The sequence below is a fragment of the Heliconius melpomene genome, chromosome 12 (genome assembly GCF_056956725.1).
Source record: "Heliconius melpomene rosina isolate 202511_hmr_F chromosome 12, ASM5695672v1, whole genome shotgun sequence".
Classification (NCBI taxonomy): domain Eukaryota; kingdom Metazoa; phylum Arthropoda; class Insecta; order Lepidoptera; family Nymphalidae; genus Heliconius; species Heliconius melpomene.
Window position 1 is genome coordinate 1,216,237 of NC_140400.1, and position 16,310 is coordinate 1,232,546.

The following is a 16,310-nucleotide window of genomic DNA, read 5'->3' on the forward strand; positions in this document are numbered from 1 at the left end:
AATATTGTTTAATTAAAAACAAAAACCTTACAACAAACTATTGACAATTCAAATTCTTGAGTGATCAAACGGTGTAGCGTTTTATGCTATAGCACGTGATATCAAAAAGTTCTCAATGATAAATTCCTTAATAGCTTTTGAGAGTAACTCTTGACTTTTGACTCTGCTTAGTAACTGGTAAAGATTTTGCTAATTTAAAAAACTTTCCTTTTTTATCAGCTTCACGCTGTATTCCACAAACAGTAGATTAGAGAGAGGGAACTTAGTCATGAGACACTCCGTTCCCCACTTTCCGCCGAATATTTCGAGTGGCAGAACTCAATGCCGGGCTTTTGCCTTATTGCCAGAGCGAAGAAATTAAAATATTAATAAATAATAATTCATTCCATCGAGTGGGAATCGAACCCACAACTGACGCTTTGCAGTTACGATCTTATGCCCCAGGACAGCCTCTACTAATAGGTGAAAGACTTTACTAATTAGTACTTACTTAGACAAGTCTCATTGATAGTAAAGTTACGTTGGATGCAGAGCATACTAAGGATATTGAAAAGAGTAGGTAATATAATAAATGTAAACACACGGTGTTCATCCCTATATCCCTATCCCTGTATATAATAAAGAAGTAAAAATGGTGCGTCTGTACATTGAATATATTTACAAAATAATAATGGAGGGGGGTTTAGGAACACTAATAGGCCCCAAATCTACAAAAAAAGATACATTATTGAAGACTTTGCTTCGCCCCTGAAGAATAAGTACGATCTTTGATGGACGCTCTTGCATCCCCCGGTTAACACAATTCTGTTATAGTTTTTTTTCACTTATTTCTACCCTCTTTTAAATGAGTTCGCTAACAGTATAATAAATAATTAGCTTTACATATCAATGCTCAATGTATATTATTATAAATATCAAGTATCAACATTGGTCGTATTTTTTAATTCAAAACAATAAAAAATCCTTATAGATATTATGATAATATAGAAAAAAAACATATTTTAGTTGTCAGTCAATTCGGTTTATGAAATGAAAACTCATGTAGTTAAAGCGGGCGAAGCCACAGGAACCTGCTGGTACTAAATAAAATAAAAAGTCTAAAGATTAAATTGTCTAAACCCATTTAGCGTCTTCTATCTTTTTATTATCTTGTCATAGTTTTTTTTTAAACATCTTTAAATTGTTATGCTTGAATTTTCATTCTTCTTCACATTTTTAAATATTTCATCCTCAGTCTTCCCTCTAGTCTCAGGTAAGAAGAATATAACGAAGAATACAGCCGCAAGGTTTACACTTCCATACAAGACGTATGGGGCGAACTCTCCAAATGCATTAGCTATTGTAGTGTAAGTACTTTGTGATAAAAATGTCAAAAACCATGCGTATGTTACGACGACTCCCATAACTTTGGCTCGGATCTAAAACAAATAAATGATTTAGTTAATTCCCTTCAAAAGAAAGAGAATTTTTAATTTGACTGTAATATATTTTTTGTTTGTTTCTTACACAATTTCCCTTTCAATTACGTATAAATTTTATTTTATACGATAGGTCAAGTTTCGAAGTTGAGTTCTCCACACAACACGCATCCAGAATTCGGCGAAAATGGAAATGATGCCATTTCCATCTTAACACTAGGATCCCAGGTTTCCTTTGCCTACCCTGATATGTACGGCGTGAAACTAAGTTTAGTACATTTTTTTAGTATTTATAAACAAACAACAGTCGTTTAGCAATTTGCCAAGAATCAAAAAGCATGAAAAAGTCTTGTTCGAAAAATATTTTTCAATTATTATAAAAAGTTATCCAAGTGCGGGTTCAAGACCTGCTACGTTCACGTTTTTATATTTGCTAAATCATGTTTGTTATTATGGAATAATCATATTTTAAGAACAAAACTTTAATACGAAATGTCCAAATATTTGGTAACAATGGTACTTATACAACAATTTCAGCACTTACTTGAAAGTTAAACATTTCTGTCATGACAATAAAAGCTAGCGGTGAAACACCGCCACTGCACATGGCTACTGCCACAATGAGAGCAAGTAGAGGCATCCACGCTGGTACGTTACCGTAGCTCATTTGGACTACAATCATAATTGCTAAGGAGAACATAGCTACAGCGGTGAGCGAGTAAGCTATTATAAGAAGGGGCTGAAAAATAATAAAAAAATGTCGTCAATTGTAATTATATTTATATGTATTAGTTATGTATGAATGACACTTACTCTTTATATAGGGACGTATAGTATTTAGCAAATACTAATAACATAATTATATAAATTGTCGTATCAACTTTCCTCACCTTTCTCCCACACCTTTCAATGCAAGATGCCAAACCCAATGATGCGACGATCATCACAAGAGGGAAGCTGAGCGACTGGACCTCAGGGCTGATGTCAAACTGAATACCAGTAGACGTGAGCATTTTAGACGCAAAAGTAACAATCACAAAGGCTCCGTTCAATTCGTAGCAGGTAAAAAAAATCATTATGAGGATGAAGCCTCGACGCCAGCAATTGTTCTTTACTGAAAACAAAATCATTTTACATTCTTATAACGTATATGTACTTTACTTTATAATTTTAGAAAAATTAAGGGTTTACGTTTTGATAATTAGTTATTATCATTATTAGGCTATCTATAGGATATCATTATTTTATAATACCAGTATATAAAATATAAATATTTAAAAGTAGTAAAGTAATCATTGATTAAGGCCTGCACTGGCTGCTCCATTGGAGAATGCACACGCATTGTTGAAAATAAAAATAGATGGAGAAATCTCACAATCTCGCTTTTAATTGGAAAAGATAGCTCATGATCACGACCACTCCGACAGGAGCGTACGACTAGGAAGAAGAAGAAAGTAATTATTGCGTTCTATTATTCAGGATAAAAAGATTACAAAAAAATATATAAAAAATATTTTTTTAGTAAATATGTTCGTATAATAACTGCACCTTTTTTTTTAAAGTTAGAATTATTTTACTTACATATGTTCATAAAAGTAATATTTGGTAGTGATTTGAAGCGAATTTCTTCGTTAACCATACTATCAACTAATTTCTGCACTACCACGTCATCTTTATCAAGGCCTCGTAAAAACGCAACGGTTTCTAAAGCTTTCTGTAAAGGAACCAAAGGAACATAAATTTTTGAAATTAAAATAATATAGTTTTATCTTTTATATTATAGATCATTTATTTAAATTTTTTCAAGCCTTGTTAGGGGGTTAAATATGTACTTAATGGGCATAATTTTTGTACTGTGATTTTTTCTCAAATGAAACCTTAAATGGCTGGATTGTAAATGAATAGATAAACTTTGATGGAAATAATTTGACTGTTTTGTAACGTAAAAACAATTAAAGATAATAAGAATTCAATTAATGACAGTAATTGCTTCGCATTTTATTCTAGACAATATTTATATTTATACTATGAATATTTTTAATAGATTGATAAAATAGATTGCAGCATTTGATTTCGCCAATTAGCCTAATTTAAAAGTGGAATGAAAATAAGTATACATAAAACTCACGTCAATTTTATCTTGTTTCACCAAGAAAGCAGGAGATTCAGGAGCTTTGATCATCGCGATAATAGTCACTAATGGTAATATCGTGACTATAATAATAACAGTCTTATAGTCCAAATACGCCCCAATTACATACATTAAAAATATTCCTGTAGTGTGCATGAGAATTGGAAAAGTTCCCAGAATTCCGGTCAAATCTTCTTGGCTTATTTCTTTCACGTACATGGGGATGATATTAAAACACCCTCCAGCTGCTAAACCAGCAAAAACTCTTGCTACAATAAGAAGAGTTGCTGAAGAGTAGAAAAGGCGTATAATCCACGAAATCTATAAAAAAACACGAAAAACAGGAAGAAATATAAAATTACGTAAGTAAAACACCTAATTTTCATGTTTTCAACACCTAATTCAGCTCACCCCTTCCAAAAAGGCAATGATGATTACACCAATCTTCCTTCCGTATCGATCAGCGATATACGAGTAAGTAATGACGCCAAAAGTAGCTGTCATACTCAAAACACTTGCTGTCCACGAGAGTTCACCATCAGTCATTGGATATCCCACTGGAGAAGCTTCTGACTGAAGCAATGCAGTGATAGGAGAAATCCATCCACTCTCCAAACCGTAAACCAGCAGTGTACAATTGGCTTAAAATAAATATATATATTATTTTTAATCGAAATAAATCTGTTTGTTTTGATCATGTCGCGATTTTTTAATAACAATATTAAGATTGCGAGACTAAGACTCCTTCCTTGAAAAACTATTTATAAGGGATATTTTCCCTTAATTCTTCCCCCTCTCTTTCTCTCTTTTCTATGAGCATCTCCATATAAATCTTTTTTACATCTCCTCTTTGATGACATCGCAATTTTGCTGTAAATTTTAAAATGTATAGTTATAGGATTTTGTTGAGGTAGTTTTTCGATTGCTTGGACAAAGTAAAACAACAGATTTGTATAACACCGCAGGAAGAGGAAATATCGGAGACACTTAGACCTCCCCGGACGCCCAAGGAAACGTTGGCTGGTGGTGATGGCCAATGTACTAACAATCGAGGCCATTAAGGACCCTGCAAAGTAGAGTATATTGAGTAGGAAAGGCAGACCTTGGCAACAAACTCAGGGATTAAAGCGTGCCATAAAATAAACCCTTATTATTTATATAGGATATTATTAATCTAGAATACGTACCTAACAATGCAAAAGTCCATTGTAGATAAGTGTGTCCATTTTTCTTACAAGAAGAATCTCTTTGAGACATCTCTCTCTTTGATTAATTTGAATGCGTCTAACAACAATAAATTAACATATCGTACTGAATGACATTATCATATTTAACGCAATGTAATGAACTATACTAAATCTCACTTAAACATCTTTTAATCGCCGATAATAAATCACAAAAAGCACTGTCTATTTGTTCTTAAGAAGTTAAAATGATGCAAGTGTTTTAATATGTTATCTGCATGACAATAGTAATTATTATTTGTTTATAACATTAGCAGTGGCAGTGGGTTCGGTTTATTTGAAGGATTGAATTATTTTCTCTCTCCAGCAAAACAAAAATGCAACGTTGAGTTCGACTACTCAATATGCAGCGACTGAAATTCTAGAGGAAAGTGTATTGAACCTGCTGTTGTATTCTCTCTGCCTATCCTACTATATACAGGGATAAAGCATGAAGCCCAAGGCCAGTCGTGGCGCAGTGGCTCAAGTGTGTGACTGTAAACATGACTGGTTCGATCCTCACTTGAGGAAATGAAATATTTATTAAATTTATATTTTCATTTCTTCGTTCTGGTGTCGAAGTAAAGCGCGGTGTTGAGTGCCGCCACTCCAATGAGTGGCAATGCCTCTTGAAATTGGCGAAAAGTGGGGAACGAAGTATCTTAACACCAGGGTTTCTGGCTACCGGTATATGTGGGATGCAGCGTGAAGCTGATTTAATTTTTAAATTCCTCCTTGTAACCAGAACAGATAAAATTAATTTCTATTTAATTTGCCGCAGTAATAGGCAGTTTGCCTTTAAGGAAGACAAAAGTTTTATCTCACATTTTGTTTAAATTATTTAAAGATGTTTACCCTGTATGCAGATAACGTTCTTTAAAATTACTATTGTTGTCTAATAATAGAACCACCATACCTTCATTGTGACGTAATTGAAAAAGATACAATTGTACACTCTGTGATAAGAGTTTCTCACTAAAATTCGCCCATCAATATTTACAAAAGCACGCAAATCCATTGGAATCAGAAACACCTGGACGCACTACGGCAATGTATATGTCAAGCTTCCAAATAATTAGCTAATAAATTTTAAATATGATAAATAAAATAAAAACAAAAACCTACACCAATATTTATTTTTTGTAAATAAAAAGTTAAAAAAATACAATTTAGTATAAAAATAACTTTATTGAATTTAGCTTACATTTTATCTTTTTGTGTAAAGGATTTTTAATTCTGGAGTGAACACAGCCAGTTTCATTTTCTTTATAATAAGTTAAATTAACTTGAATAATGGACAACGAAATATATTGCTACTGAGTTCTTTCTGCCTATTTTGCTATATTCGGAATAAAACGTGATGCTAAAAACATATTAAATATTGTAAAAATTAACTTCTAGATATTTCTTTTATCTATTATGCTTATATTATCTTGATATATTCTTCTTTAAGCTGTGATTGAATTTTCATTATTCTTCACATTCTTATATATTTCATCCTCAGTCTTTCCTCTAGTCTCGCTTAAAAAGAATATTAAGAAGAGTACAGCCCCAAGGTTTACACTTCCATACAAAATGTATGGGGCGGACTCTCCAAATGCGTTTGCTATTGCAGAGTAAGTTATATGTGATAGAAAAGTCAAAAACCATGCGTATGTAACAACAACGCCCATCACTTTGGCTCGAATCTAAAAAAAATATCATTGAAGAAACATAGAGTTCATAATTATGTAAGTTAACTTAGTCTATGAACAGCCAGCTCAACAGATAACTACTGAGTACACCGAATAAAAGCTAAGTAAAGTACCAACGACAGAAATTGACAAAACAAACAAAAGATAACGAATTTTAAAAACTAAAAAATCGAAAAGACAAAACGGAACCCTTTTAGGATTACTTGATAGTCAGTCTGTCCATCTGTCAAGACAATTAATCTCAAGATCATATGGAAGTATCAACCTGAAATTAATGTCAATTATTCAGGTCTATAGTTCTTTGGAGCACAGAAAAAATGTACCACTAAGTCAACGCAAATTAAAAGATACAAGCTTTTATGCCGCATTATCAAAATCTACATACTACCGCCACTTAATGGGAACGGAAGCGTCGTAATGGGAACGGAGCGTCTTAATACTAGGTAGAAACCTAGTGTTAAGAAACTCCGTGTTAAGGTACCCACTGCCTACCCTGCTATGTGCGGGATACAACATGAAGCTAATAAAAAAGTAATACATACAATCAAATTTGTAAAAAAAATATTATAAAATGACTTACTTGGAAGTTAAACATTTCTGTCATGATAATATAAGAAAGAGGTGCAGTGCCCCCACTGCACATGGCCACTGTTACTATGAGAGCAATTAGAGGCATCCACCCTGGTACATTACCATAATTTATTTGAACTGTAATCATAATTGCCAAGGAGAACATAACGAACGCAGTGAGTGAGTAAGCGATTATTAGAAGGGGCTGAAAAAAATCACTTAAAATTATTATGATATATTGATAACGATTAAGGCCGCTATGGCGCAGTAGGATAGCCACTTGAGTAAACGATTACAGTTTAAATACAAATGAATATATTCATTTATATTCATTTCCCCGCACAGTGTTTTAAGTTCCGCCGTTCAATACCAATGTCTCAAAAACGTGACCTCCGTAGTAGTGGGTAGTGACTATTTAACATTTATATTCAGCTATAATCAGTAAGTCATCTAACCTAACTATATATATCTATAAAATTGTTTCACAAATTTTCTCACCTTCCTCCCACATCTCTCAACGCAAGATGCCAAGCCCAATGATGCGGCGATCATCACAATAGGGAAGCTGAGTGACTGGACCTCAGGGCTGATGTCGAATTCAATTCCAGTAGATGCAAGCATTTTAGATGCAAATGTTATAATAACGAAGGCTCCGTTTAATTCGTAGAATGTAAAAGCCAACATTATGAGGATAAAGCCACGACGCCAACAGTTGTTCTTCCCTGAAAATAAAGTAATTCTGGAAAAATTAAGGATACTTGATGATCGTGGCTTGCAATTGCATTTTCGCTTTCTTAGTCATGTTAAAGTTATAGCATTGTGTTACATCATCCAAAAATTTAAAAAAAAATCCAAATAAAAACCATAAAGTAAGTGTATTTTTTTATGAAAAGAACAGGCAAGCGTGCGTATGGGTCACCTGACAGTAAGTCGCCGCCGCCCACAACCCCATACCAAAGGTGCGTTGTCGGCCTTTAAGGTAAAGGTATCTATGCCATATCGATGAGATATAATGTAGGTATAGGCTAAATGTTATACCCTTTTTACGTTAGGTGAATTTTACTTACATATGTTTATAAAAGTGATATTTGGTAGAGATTTGAAGCGAATTTCTTCGTCAATCATACTATCAACTATTTTCTGCACAACAACATCATGCTTTTCAAGGCCTCGCATAAACGCCACTGTTTCTAGGGCTTTCTGTAAATTAACCAATAAAATTTGAGAGTAGAACCACCTTTTCTTCTTCATGTTATGCACCTCTAAATAATATAGAAATAGTATGCACTTTTGAAATCAATTTTCTCCATTGTACATAAACCAATCTTTAATAATAATTGTTTCATTTCGTTTTTCAGACTTTATCAGACGAAAACATAGCGAGAGGGTTAAATTTTTATACCGTTTTTTTTTCGGCAGATTACGGGACTGCTAAATAATTATAAGTTTTTTAAAAAATCAATAACTATCCTGATTTAACTAAATATGTACGATATTCATCGTTTTAAATGCTAATATTTTTATCTATTATATACGTATATTTTGGGTTAATTTAATAAATTGTGGCGTTTGATATTATTCATCAGTCTAATTTTATATTAGAAAATCAAAGTGGAAAGAAAAAAGAAAAGAAAGAAATTAAAAAGAAATTAAGAAATTATAGAAAAAAAAATTAAAAAAATTAAAAAGAGAAGAAAAAAATATATTTTATAAAACTTACGTCAATTTTTTCTCGTTTCACCAAGAAAGCAGGAGATTCAGGAGCTTTTATCATCGCAAAGATAGTCATTATTGGTAATATGGTGACTATTATAATTATAATATTATAATCCAAATACGCCCCAATTACATACATTAGAAATATTCCTGTAGTGTACATGAGAATTGGAAAAGTTCCCAGAATTCCAGTTAAATCTTCTTGGCTTATTTCTTTCACATACATGGGGATGATATTGAAACATCCCCCAGCTGCTAAACCAGCAAATATTCTTGCTAGTATGAGAAGAGTCACTGAAGGATGGAAGAGGCGTATCATCCAAGAGACCTGTAAAATCAATGAATAAAGGAAAAAAATACAAAATACATTAATTTACAAAAAAAAAATAGATAATCTAACTTCCATCTTTGTAATTCCGCTCACCGCTTCCAAAAAGGCAATGATGATTACACCAATCTTCCTTCCGTATCGATCAGCAATATACGAGTAAGTAATTGTGCCAAACGTAGCTGTCATGCTCAAAACACTTGCTGTCCAAGAGAGTTCATCATCAGTCATAGGGTACCCCACAGGGGAATGTTCCGACTGAAGCAATGCAGTGATAGGAGAAATCCATCCACTCTCCATACCGTAGACCAGCATTGTAAAATTGGCTTTAAATAAAAACATATAATTTAGATTGAATGATGATGTTGATGATTGATTTGTCGGTATGATCATAAACGTCACCTAACCTGATATAAAATAAGTCAAAGCATGGATTAGATGATGATTATGCTACAATAATTGTAGATAATAATGTAACAAATATGAAGTACAATACTTCGGGTTGGCACCAAAACAATTAATGTGCCTAAATCTTGGCGAAAAGCAAGTGGGGGTAAATGCAATAGCGCAGAGTATCGTCCTTCCACCCGACTTTTGAGTATGCTTACATGAATACAGAATTTTAAGAAATATTTCGTACTGGCCAGTACTATCTCCTGACCGCCATTACCCGGTTTTACGAATAAAAATGTTCTAAATTGCGTCTGTTTATCTGTTCAGTTCATTATTTCTATGCAGTCGAGTTTTTTGTCTTTATAATAATAATTAAAATTATTTGTACTTTCATAAATGAATACATACCCAACAATGTAAAAATCCATTGTCGATAGGTGTGTCCATTTTTTTTTATATAAGAATGTCTTTGAGACATTTCTATAAGAAAATAATTTAAACGCGTGTAACGAATGCAGATTTACATATCGCACTGATACAGTATCGTAATATAATTAACCATTCAATATCTCAGTTAAATATTGTCTAAGCTTACTTTATAAATCACGTAATGCACTATTCTACTGTTAATTGGCACTAACGGCCGCTCGCAACTTCACTTAGGTGGACATTGTGGCTCTTCACCTGTAATGCTGCGTCCTTACTCGTTGTGATTGAAACTCCATCCTCTGCTTTCCACCCAAATTTTTGTCACTGTGTATTGACTCACAAAAATCAATAGTAGTTGCAAACGATAACTGACGAACTGATAATTCAGTGACAATAATGCAATTCAATTCATAAAAGTAAGAATTTTTTCATCAATGTTTTCTTATGACGTTATCACGTAAAATTATCGTCCGTAAGCCAGCTTTACAGACAACCTGTGTTATTTTTCTTATAACTTAGCTGTACTATTATAGTTCCTCTTTTTCTTCTTCCTCCTGGCATTAATCCCGGCGTTTGCCAGAATCTGCCTTCTTACCTACTCCACGTCGTCTGGTTTTTAACGTAGTCTTCATGGAATATTCCAGATCTTTAATTTTTATATTATGTCGATAGAATATGCCAGTACCTATAAATATCTTTCACCAAGGCAGCAATATACAATATATCTTATAGTTTAGCCGGTTTATTTTGTTTTCTTTCTTCAGCGGATGTTACAGTTCTTTAATTTTAATACATCGCGCGGATACACGCGCCAAATTAAGAAAAAAAAACAGTAACTACAGATAGATAGATAGTGGTTCTTATTTATTTTCTATTCTAATAAATATACCTACGTACCTTCTCACTGTGACCACAGTGAATAGGTGCACATAGAAAATTACATTTGCAATTTTCCATGTATTCTCGATTCTGATAATGTTATTTGTACTCGTTTAACAGTAAATATATATATTCCTACAAAGTAATTTATTTGCATTATTTCTTAATACACGTCAAGAATATATTTTTGGCTTGACGCTGTATCGCGCATGTATCAGGATAGACAACTTAGCTTTAAGACAACCCGTTCCCCACGCACCGCCTTCATTTTGAAACATTGCGTGTTTGTTAAATTGGTGAACTAAGCCAACAACCGTCGTGTCTATAGTCGGATTCGATTCTACCGTAGCAGGTGATGACATATCATCACCATAGTTGTTTAAGGAAAGTAAATGTTTTATCTCACATTTTATGATATTTACTCTGTATGCAGATAAACTTCTTTAAAATTACTATTGTTATCTAGTAATAGAACAATCATACTTGCATCGTGACGTAATTGGAAACGGTCTAATTGTACATATTATAGTAATAGTAATAGTTTCGTACTCAGAGTTAAATTTTATTGGTAGGTAGAGGAACCTAGCGCTACGACACTCCGTTTCCCATGTCCAGCCGAATTCTGGAGCCATGCCTCCAGAATTGGGACTAACCAGTGAAGACTAGTGAACTAAAAACCAGTTTTTTAATAAAAATATACGTAATATACATATATTTTGAAAAAAAATACAAAAGTGATAGCTTAAAGCAATCTACGAGTGTATTGAAATTGTTGAACCATTTAATATTAAAATTGTTTAACTTGTGAAGGTTAAGTTATTACAAAAAATTTGTGCATAATATAAGGAAAGGTTATTTATAAAATAAAATCTGTATTAATTAGAAAATATAATTTATTCTTAATATAAATTTTTGAATATGTACATAAGAATTTTAGTGTATGTACATTATTATCATTATTCAATTCTACAAAAGCAACAATTGGCATTTAGGTTCTGATTATGCTCACTGTCAACGTAGTATATTATTGTCTATCGCACTCTAAATACGGAGTCCTGTGGAAGGAGGAGAGAGAACGTCTGTCCGAAATAGGGCGAGCGTTATACAATTACAGTGAGAGAACAGGATATTACTGTAAGCTTAGAATAATTTCAAAAATATAGAATATATAAGTGAAGCCCCTTAGTTCATTATAGAAATTGCCTAATTTTCTTTCTTTATTACTTTAAACTGAAAGCTATATTTTTGTGTGTGTGTTTTTTTTTGTCTAAAGATTTTGTTTGTACAGATTCTGGGCCCACCCACAAATCACCAGTTCCACCACCACCAGTCCAATTCCATGAGAATTCCATATACGGACCAACTTGACACTAAATTCTTTGGGTCTCTCCCATCATATGCGTAATGCCATAAAATCTATTATTATAAGAAAGAACTTCTAAAGATCAAATTTTCTAAGCCTTTTAATTTGTCTTTTCATTATTTTGGTATATTCTTCTGAAAACTTTTTAAGCCGTAATTGAATTTTCAGTCTTCTTCACGTTCTTATATATTTCATCCTCAGTCTTTCCTCTAGTCTCAGTTAAAAAGAATATTATGAAAAATACAGCTCCTAGGTTTACACTTCCGTACAAAATGTATGGGGCGGACTCTCCAAATGCGTTTGCTATTGTAGTGTATGTAATTTGTGATAGAAAAGTCAAAAACCATCCGTATGTCACAACAACACCCATCACTTTGGCTCGAATCTAAAAAAATATAATTTTAGTAAAAATGAGTCCACATTCACAATCCTATATAGATAAATAACTACCGTATATATATAATACACCGAACAAAAGCTAAATAATGGTCAGGTATAGATAACAGAATATAACAATAAAGGTTATCAATAGTATACCTCAATTGGCCAAAACAAAAATCCAAATGCTCTTAGATAAAATCTTCTTACGATAATCGACAAACGATTTAAAAAAAATTAAACCATTTCTATAATACCTATCATTTTTAAGTGTCTAATATCACTTTGAAAAAAATGTAAAACAGAAATCTTTTGTAAATTGTAAATCAAACTTGTTCAAATTTTTATACGTTTTCTTAATAAGTATTTTTCTTTCCTAAGTGTGGAATAATACTTTAAAAATGTAATAAAAACTCTAAATGTCTAAATCATAAGGATTTTTAATATTTCTAATATAAAAATACTTACTTGAAAATTAAACAATTCTGTCAAGGTAATGTAGGTTAGAGGTCCAGTGCCGCCACTACACATAGCTAGTGTTAGTATGAGAGCAATTAGAGGCATCCACCCTGGCACATTCCCATAATTTATTTGAACTATAATCATAATTGCTAAGGAGAACATCGCTATAGAGGTGAGTGAGTATGCGATTATTAGAAGGGGCTGAAAAAAATATAAAATTGTCGTGAGTGTTGATAACGATTATTTCTGTAGTGGCACAATGGGACAGCGTCCGAGTGGGTTCCGTTAAAAAGCACGTTTATCTCCAACCACCTCAAAGGTTGGCACCTGTAGCACCTGGTGGGGTCCTCTGGTGCCATATGGAGGTCATTTACTATCAGGTGACGACTTAATGAAATATGTACATAAATTGGGCTAACAAAATTTCCTCACCTTTCTCCCACACCTCTCAACGCAGGATGTCAAGCCTAATGATGCGATGATCATCACAAGAGGGAAGCTGAGCGACTGGACCTCTGGTTTGATGTCAAACTGAATACCAGTAGACGAGAGCATTTTAGACGCAAAAGTTAAAATCACGAATGCTCCATTTAATTCGAAGAATGTAAAAGCGAACATTATGATGATGAAACCGCGACGCCAGCAATTGTTCTTCACTGAAAAAAAAATAATTGTTTAAAATTTGATATTACTCGTGATGATTGTAGGTTGTAATTTTGATAAGTGGCGTATAAAACGTAAAATAGTGTTCGTTCCCATAAGAATTTCCCTTTTTACATTATGAGAATTTTACTCACATATATTTATAAAAGTAATATTTGGTAGTGATTTAAAACGTATTTCTTCGTTAATCATATTATCAACAATTTTCTGCACTACCACGTCATCTTTGTCAAGGCCTCGCAAAAACGCTACTGTTTCTAAAGCTTTCTGTAAAGTAATAATAAATTTTCAGAGTAGAATAATATTTTCTTCTTATTGTTATGAGCTCTGAAAATGAACTTTTGAAATTAAAATTTCTTTATTATATAACTAATATTTAATAGGTCGTGAATTATTCGCAGATAAAAATTTAAGCGATCAGGCTATAAATTAATAAATTAAACCTTTCATGCACCTGATATGAATGTTTTTAAGTTAGTAATAAATACGTTATTTTAAGATTAGTTATTGTTTTCTTGTTTATAAATTAAATTATGCTCAATAATAACCTATATTACTACCGATTTAAAAAATGTTTTGTACCGGAAGAAGTCAAATATATATTGTTAGTGAACTCGTGTAAAAGAGGGTAGAAGTAGGTGAAGAAGACTATAAAAGCGGTGGAATTGTATTAATCGAGGGCAGTTTCTTGTAGGTAACGGCCCTTATCGAAAGGAAACTCGTGTGAAGTATTGTTATTAGGTGATATCACTTATTACAATGACTCTTTCCGAATAATTTAGAAACAATAGACGACATGTGTGTTTGTTGTTGTTGTTAAAATGTTAACCGCTTCCAATTTCTAACAATATTTTAAATTGTTAACTTTTTCTGACGTTTAGTGGGTGATGTCGGCTGTGCGAACGTCTTGTATATGGTTCGATATCTCATTTGAACATGAACAATGTAAAGTAAAGCTGTTTGGGGCGAAATCTAAGACTTTTACATACTCATCAAGCTGATTTTTTAATTACATAAAACTCACGTCAATTTTATCTTGTTTCACCAGGAAAGCAGGAGATTCAGGAGCTTTGATCATCGCAAGTATAGTCATTATTGGTATTATCGTGACTATTATAATAACAGTCTTATAGTCCAAATACGCCCCAATTACATACATTAAAAATATTCCCGTAGTGTGCATGAGAAATGGAAAGGTTCCCAGAATACCAGTTAAATTTTCTTGGCTTATTTCTTTTACGTACATGGGGATAATATTAAAACACCCCCCAGCTCCTAAGCCAGCAAGGACTCTTGCTACAATGAGAAGAGTTGCTGAAGAATTAAAGAGGCGTATCATCCATGAAATCTGTGAAGCAGAATAAAGAAAAAAATACAACGTAAATAAATAAAAAAAATATAAATACAAAATTTTATGATGTAACATGTATAGCTGTATATGTTTCATGTATTGCTCACCCCTTCCAAAAAAGCAATGATGAGTACACTTATCTTTCTTCCATGTCGATCAGCGATATATGAGTAAGTAATGACGCCAAAAGTAGCTGACATGCTCAAAACACTTGCTGTCCATGAGAGTTCACCATCAGTCATTGGATATCCCACTGGAGACGCTTCTGACTGAAGCAATGCAGTGATAGGAGAAATCCATCCACTCTCCAAACCATAAACCAGCAGTGTGCAATTGGCTTTAAATAAAAATAGTATAACTCACATATTCCTTTTTATAAAAAATAAACTTATCAGATGTGTCACAATTTTTGGAAATTATTTTGAAAATACGAATTATAATAAAATATAAAAGTATTTAAATTTTTATATTTTGGAATAATATGGTTCCTTGCAGCGATATGAGCGATTTTTTTTGCCTCTCCTTCCTATGCACATCAGTGCAAAGCAACTAGAAAATGGTCATTTTATACCTTTATTCGTTTGGGCGTATTTTTTTGTCTCCGCCTTTGTGACATTGTAATTATGCTATACGCTTAGAAGTATATATAATTCTAACTAGGTAATTTTCCAACTTACTACGACAAAGATTATAAAAAACAATGGATTATAAGTTACACTACAAGAAAAAGGGCATAGCGGTGTCAGTTAGTCTCGAAGACTCCCAATCAAGCGTTGGCTAAATGCCATGAGGGCTATTGAACTGACCCGAAGGATAAAGGAAATCATTTTATTTGTCAGAATTCTGGTAGTGATAAATGATGTTGAAAATCTTTTTAATTAACTTTAATAGGAAATATAACACATTTTATTAACAAATAATAGAAGCTTTTTTAAAAAAAAAATTATTTTAACTAACACCAGTTCTTTATATTAGCACGTTCGACCAAACAAATTCTTCAGCATTATTATATTAGTATATACGTATACGTACCGAACAATGCAAAAATCCATTGTATATAAGTGTGCCCACTTTTCTTAGCGGAATCGCTTTGAGACATTTTTATAAAAGAATAATTTCAAACGCGTCTACCAACTTCTGATTTCCCACATCCTACTGATATACTATCACAATATGTGACATAATATAAGTAACCATTCAAAATCGCAGTCATACACCGCTTAAGCTTACTTAATAACTCACAGAAACTGTTTATTTGTTCATAATTCATTAAAATACTGTAGTTTTTTATATTTCTATTATTTGTCTAATC

At 32.7% G+C, this 16,310-nt stretch overlaps 2 protein-coding genes across 2 annotated transcripts; both read right to left on the reverse strand.

Annotated features, from left to right (window-relative positions):
* Nucleotides 1–1,175: 1,175 nt before the first annotated feature.
* LOC146533337 (facilitated trehalose transporter Tret1-like) lies at nt 1,176–4,810 on the reverse strand. The gene is made up of 7 exons (XM_085195303.1): nt 4,737–4,810; nt 3,961–4,190; nt 3,547–3,870; nt 3,000–3,132; nt 2,309–2,532; nt 1,963–2,157; nt 1,176–1,418 (listed from the first exon to the last, which is right to left on the reverse strand). Exons 1-7 carry the CDS (start codon nt 4,804–4,806, stop codon nt 1,176–1,178), a joined length of 1,419 nt encoding a protein of 472 aa, XP_085051429.1. The 5' UTR covers nt 4,807–4,810.
* Nucleotides 4,811–6,200: 1,390 nt separating this feature from the next.
* Nucleotides 6,201–10,228, reverse strand: LOC146533338 (facilitated trehalose transporter Tret1-like). Its single transcript, XM_085194738.1, has 7 exons — nt 9,882–10,228; nt 9,177–9,406; nt 8,757–9,080; nt 8,104–8,236; nt 7,535–7,758; nt 7,047–7,241; nt 6,201–6,460 (listed from the first exon to the last, which is right to left on the reverse strand). Exons 1-7 carry the CDS (start codon nt 9,949–9,951, stop codon nt 6,221–6,223), a joined length of 1,416 nt encoding a protein of 471 aa, XP_085050864.1. The 5' UTR covers nt 9,952–10,228; the 3' UTR covers nt 6,201–6,220.
* Nucleotides 10,229–16,310: the final 6,082 nt, after the last annotated feature.

Coding starts and splice junctions, on each gene's coding strand:
- LOC146533338 (XM_085194738.1), bottom strand. CDS start 9,951: ATGTCTCAAAGACATTCTTATATAAAAAAAAATGGACACACCTATCGA. Junction 9,407..9,881: donor ATGGATTTTTACATTGTTGG/GTATGTATTCAT, acceptor TTTTATTTAAAG/CCAATTTTACAATGCTGGTC. Junction 7,759..8,103: donor TATCACTTTTATAAACATAT/GTAAGTAAAATT, acceptor CTTTATTTTCAG/GGAAGAACAACTGTTGGCGT.
- LOC146533337 (XM_085195303.1), bottom strand. CDS start 4,806: ATGTCTCAAAGAGATTCTTCTTGTAAGAAAAATGGACACACTTATCTA. Junction 3,871..3,960: donor TCATTGCCTTTTTGGAAGGG/GTGAGCTGAATT, acceptor GTTTTTTTATAG/ATTTCGTGGATTATACGCCT. Junction 1,419..1,962: donor CAGAAATGTTTAACTTTCAA/GTAAGTGCTGAA, acceptor TATTTGTTTTAG/ATCCGAGCCAAAGTTATGGG.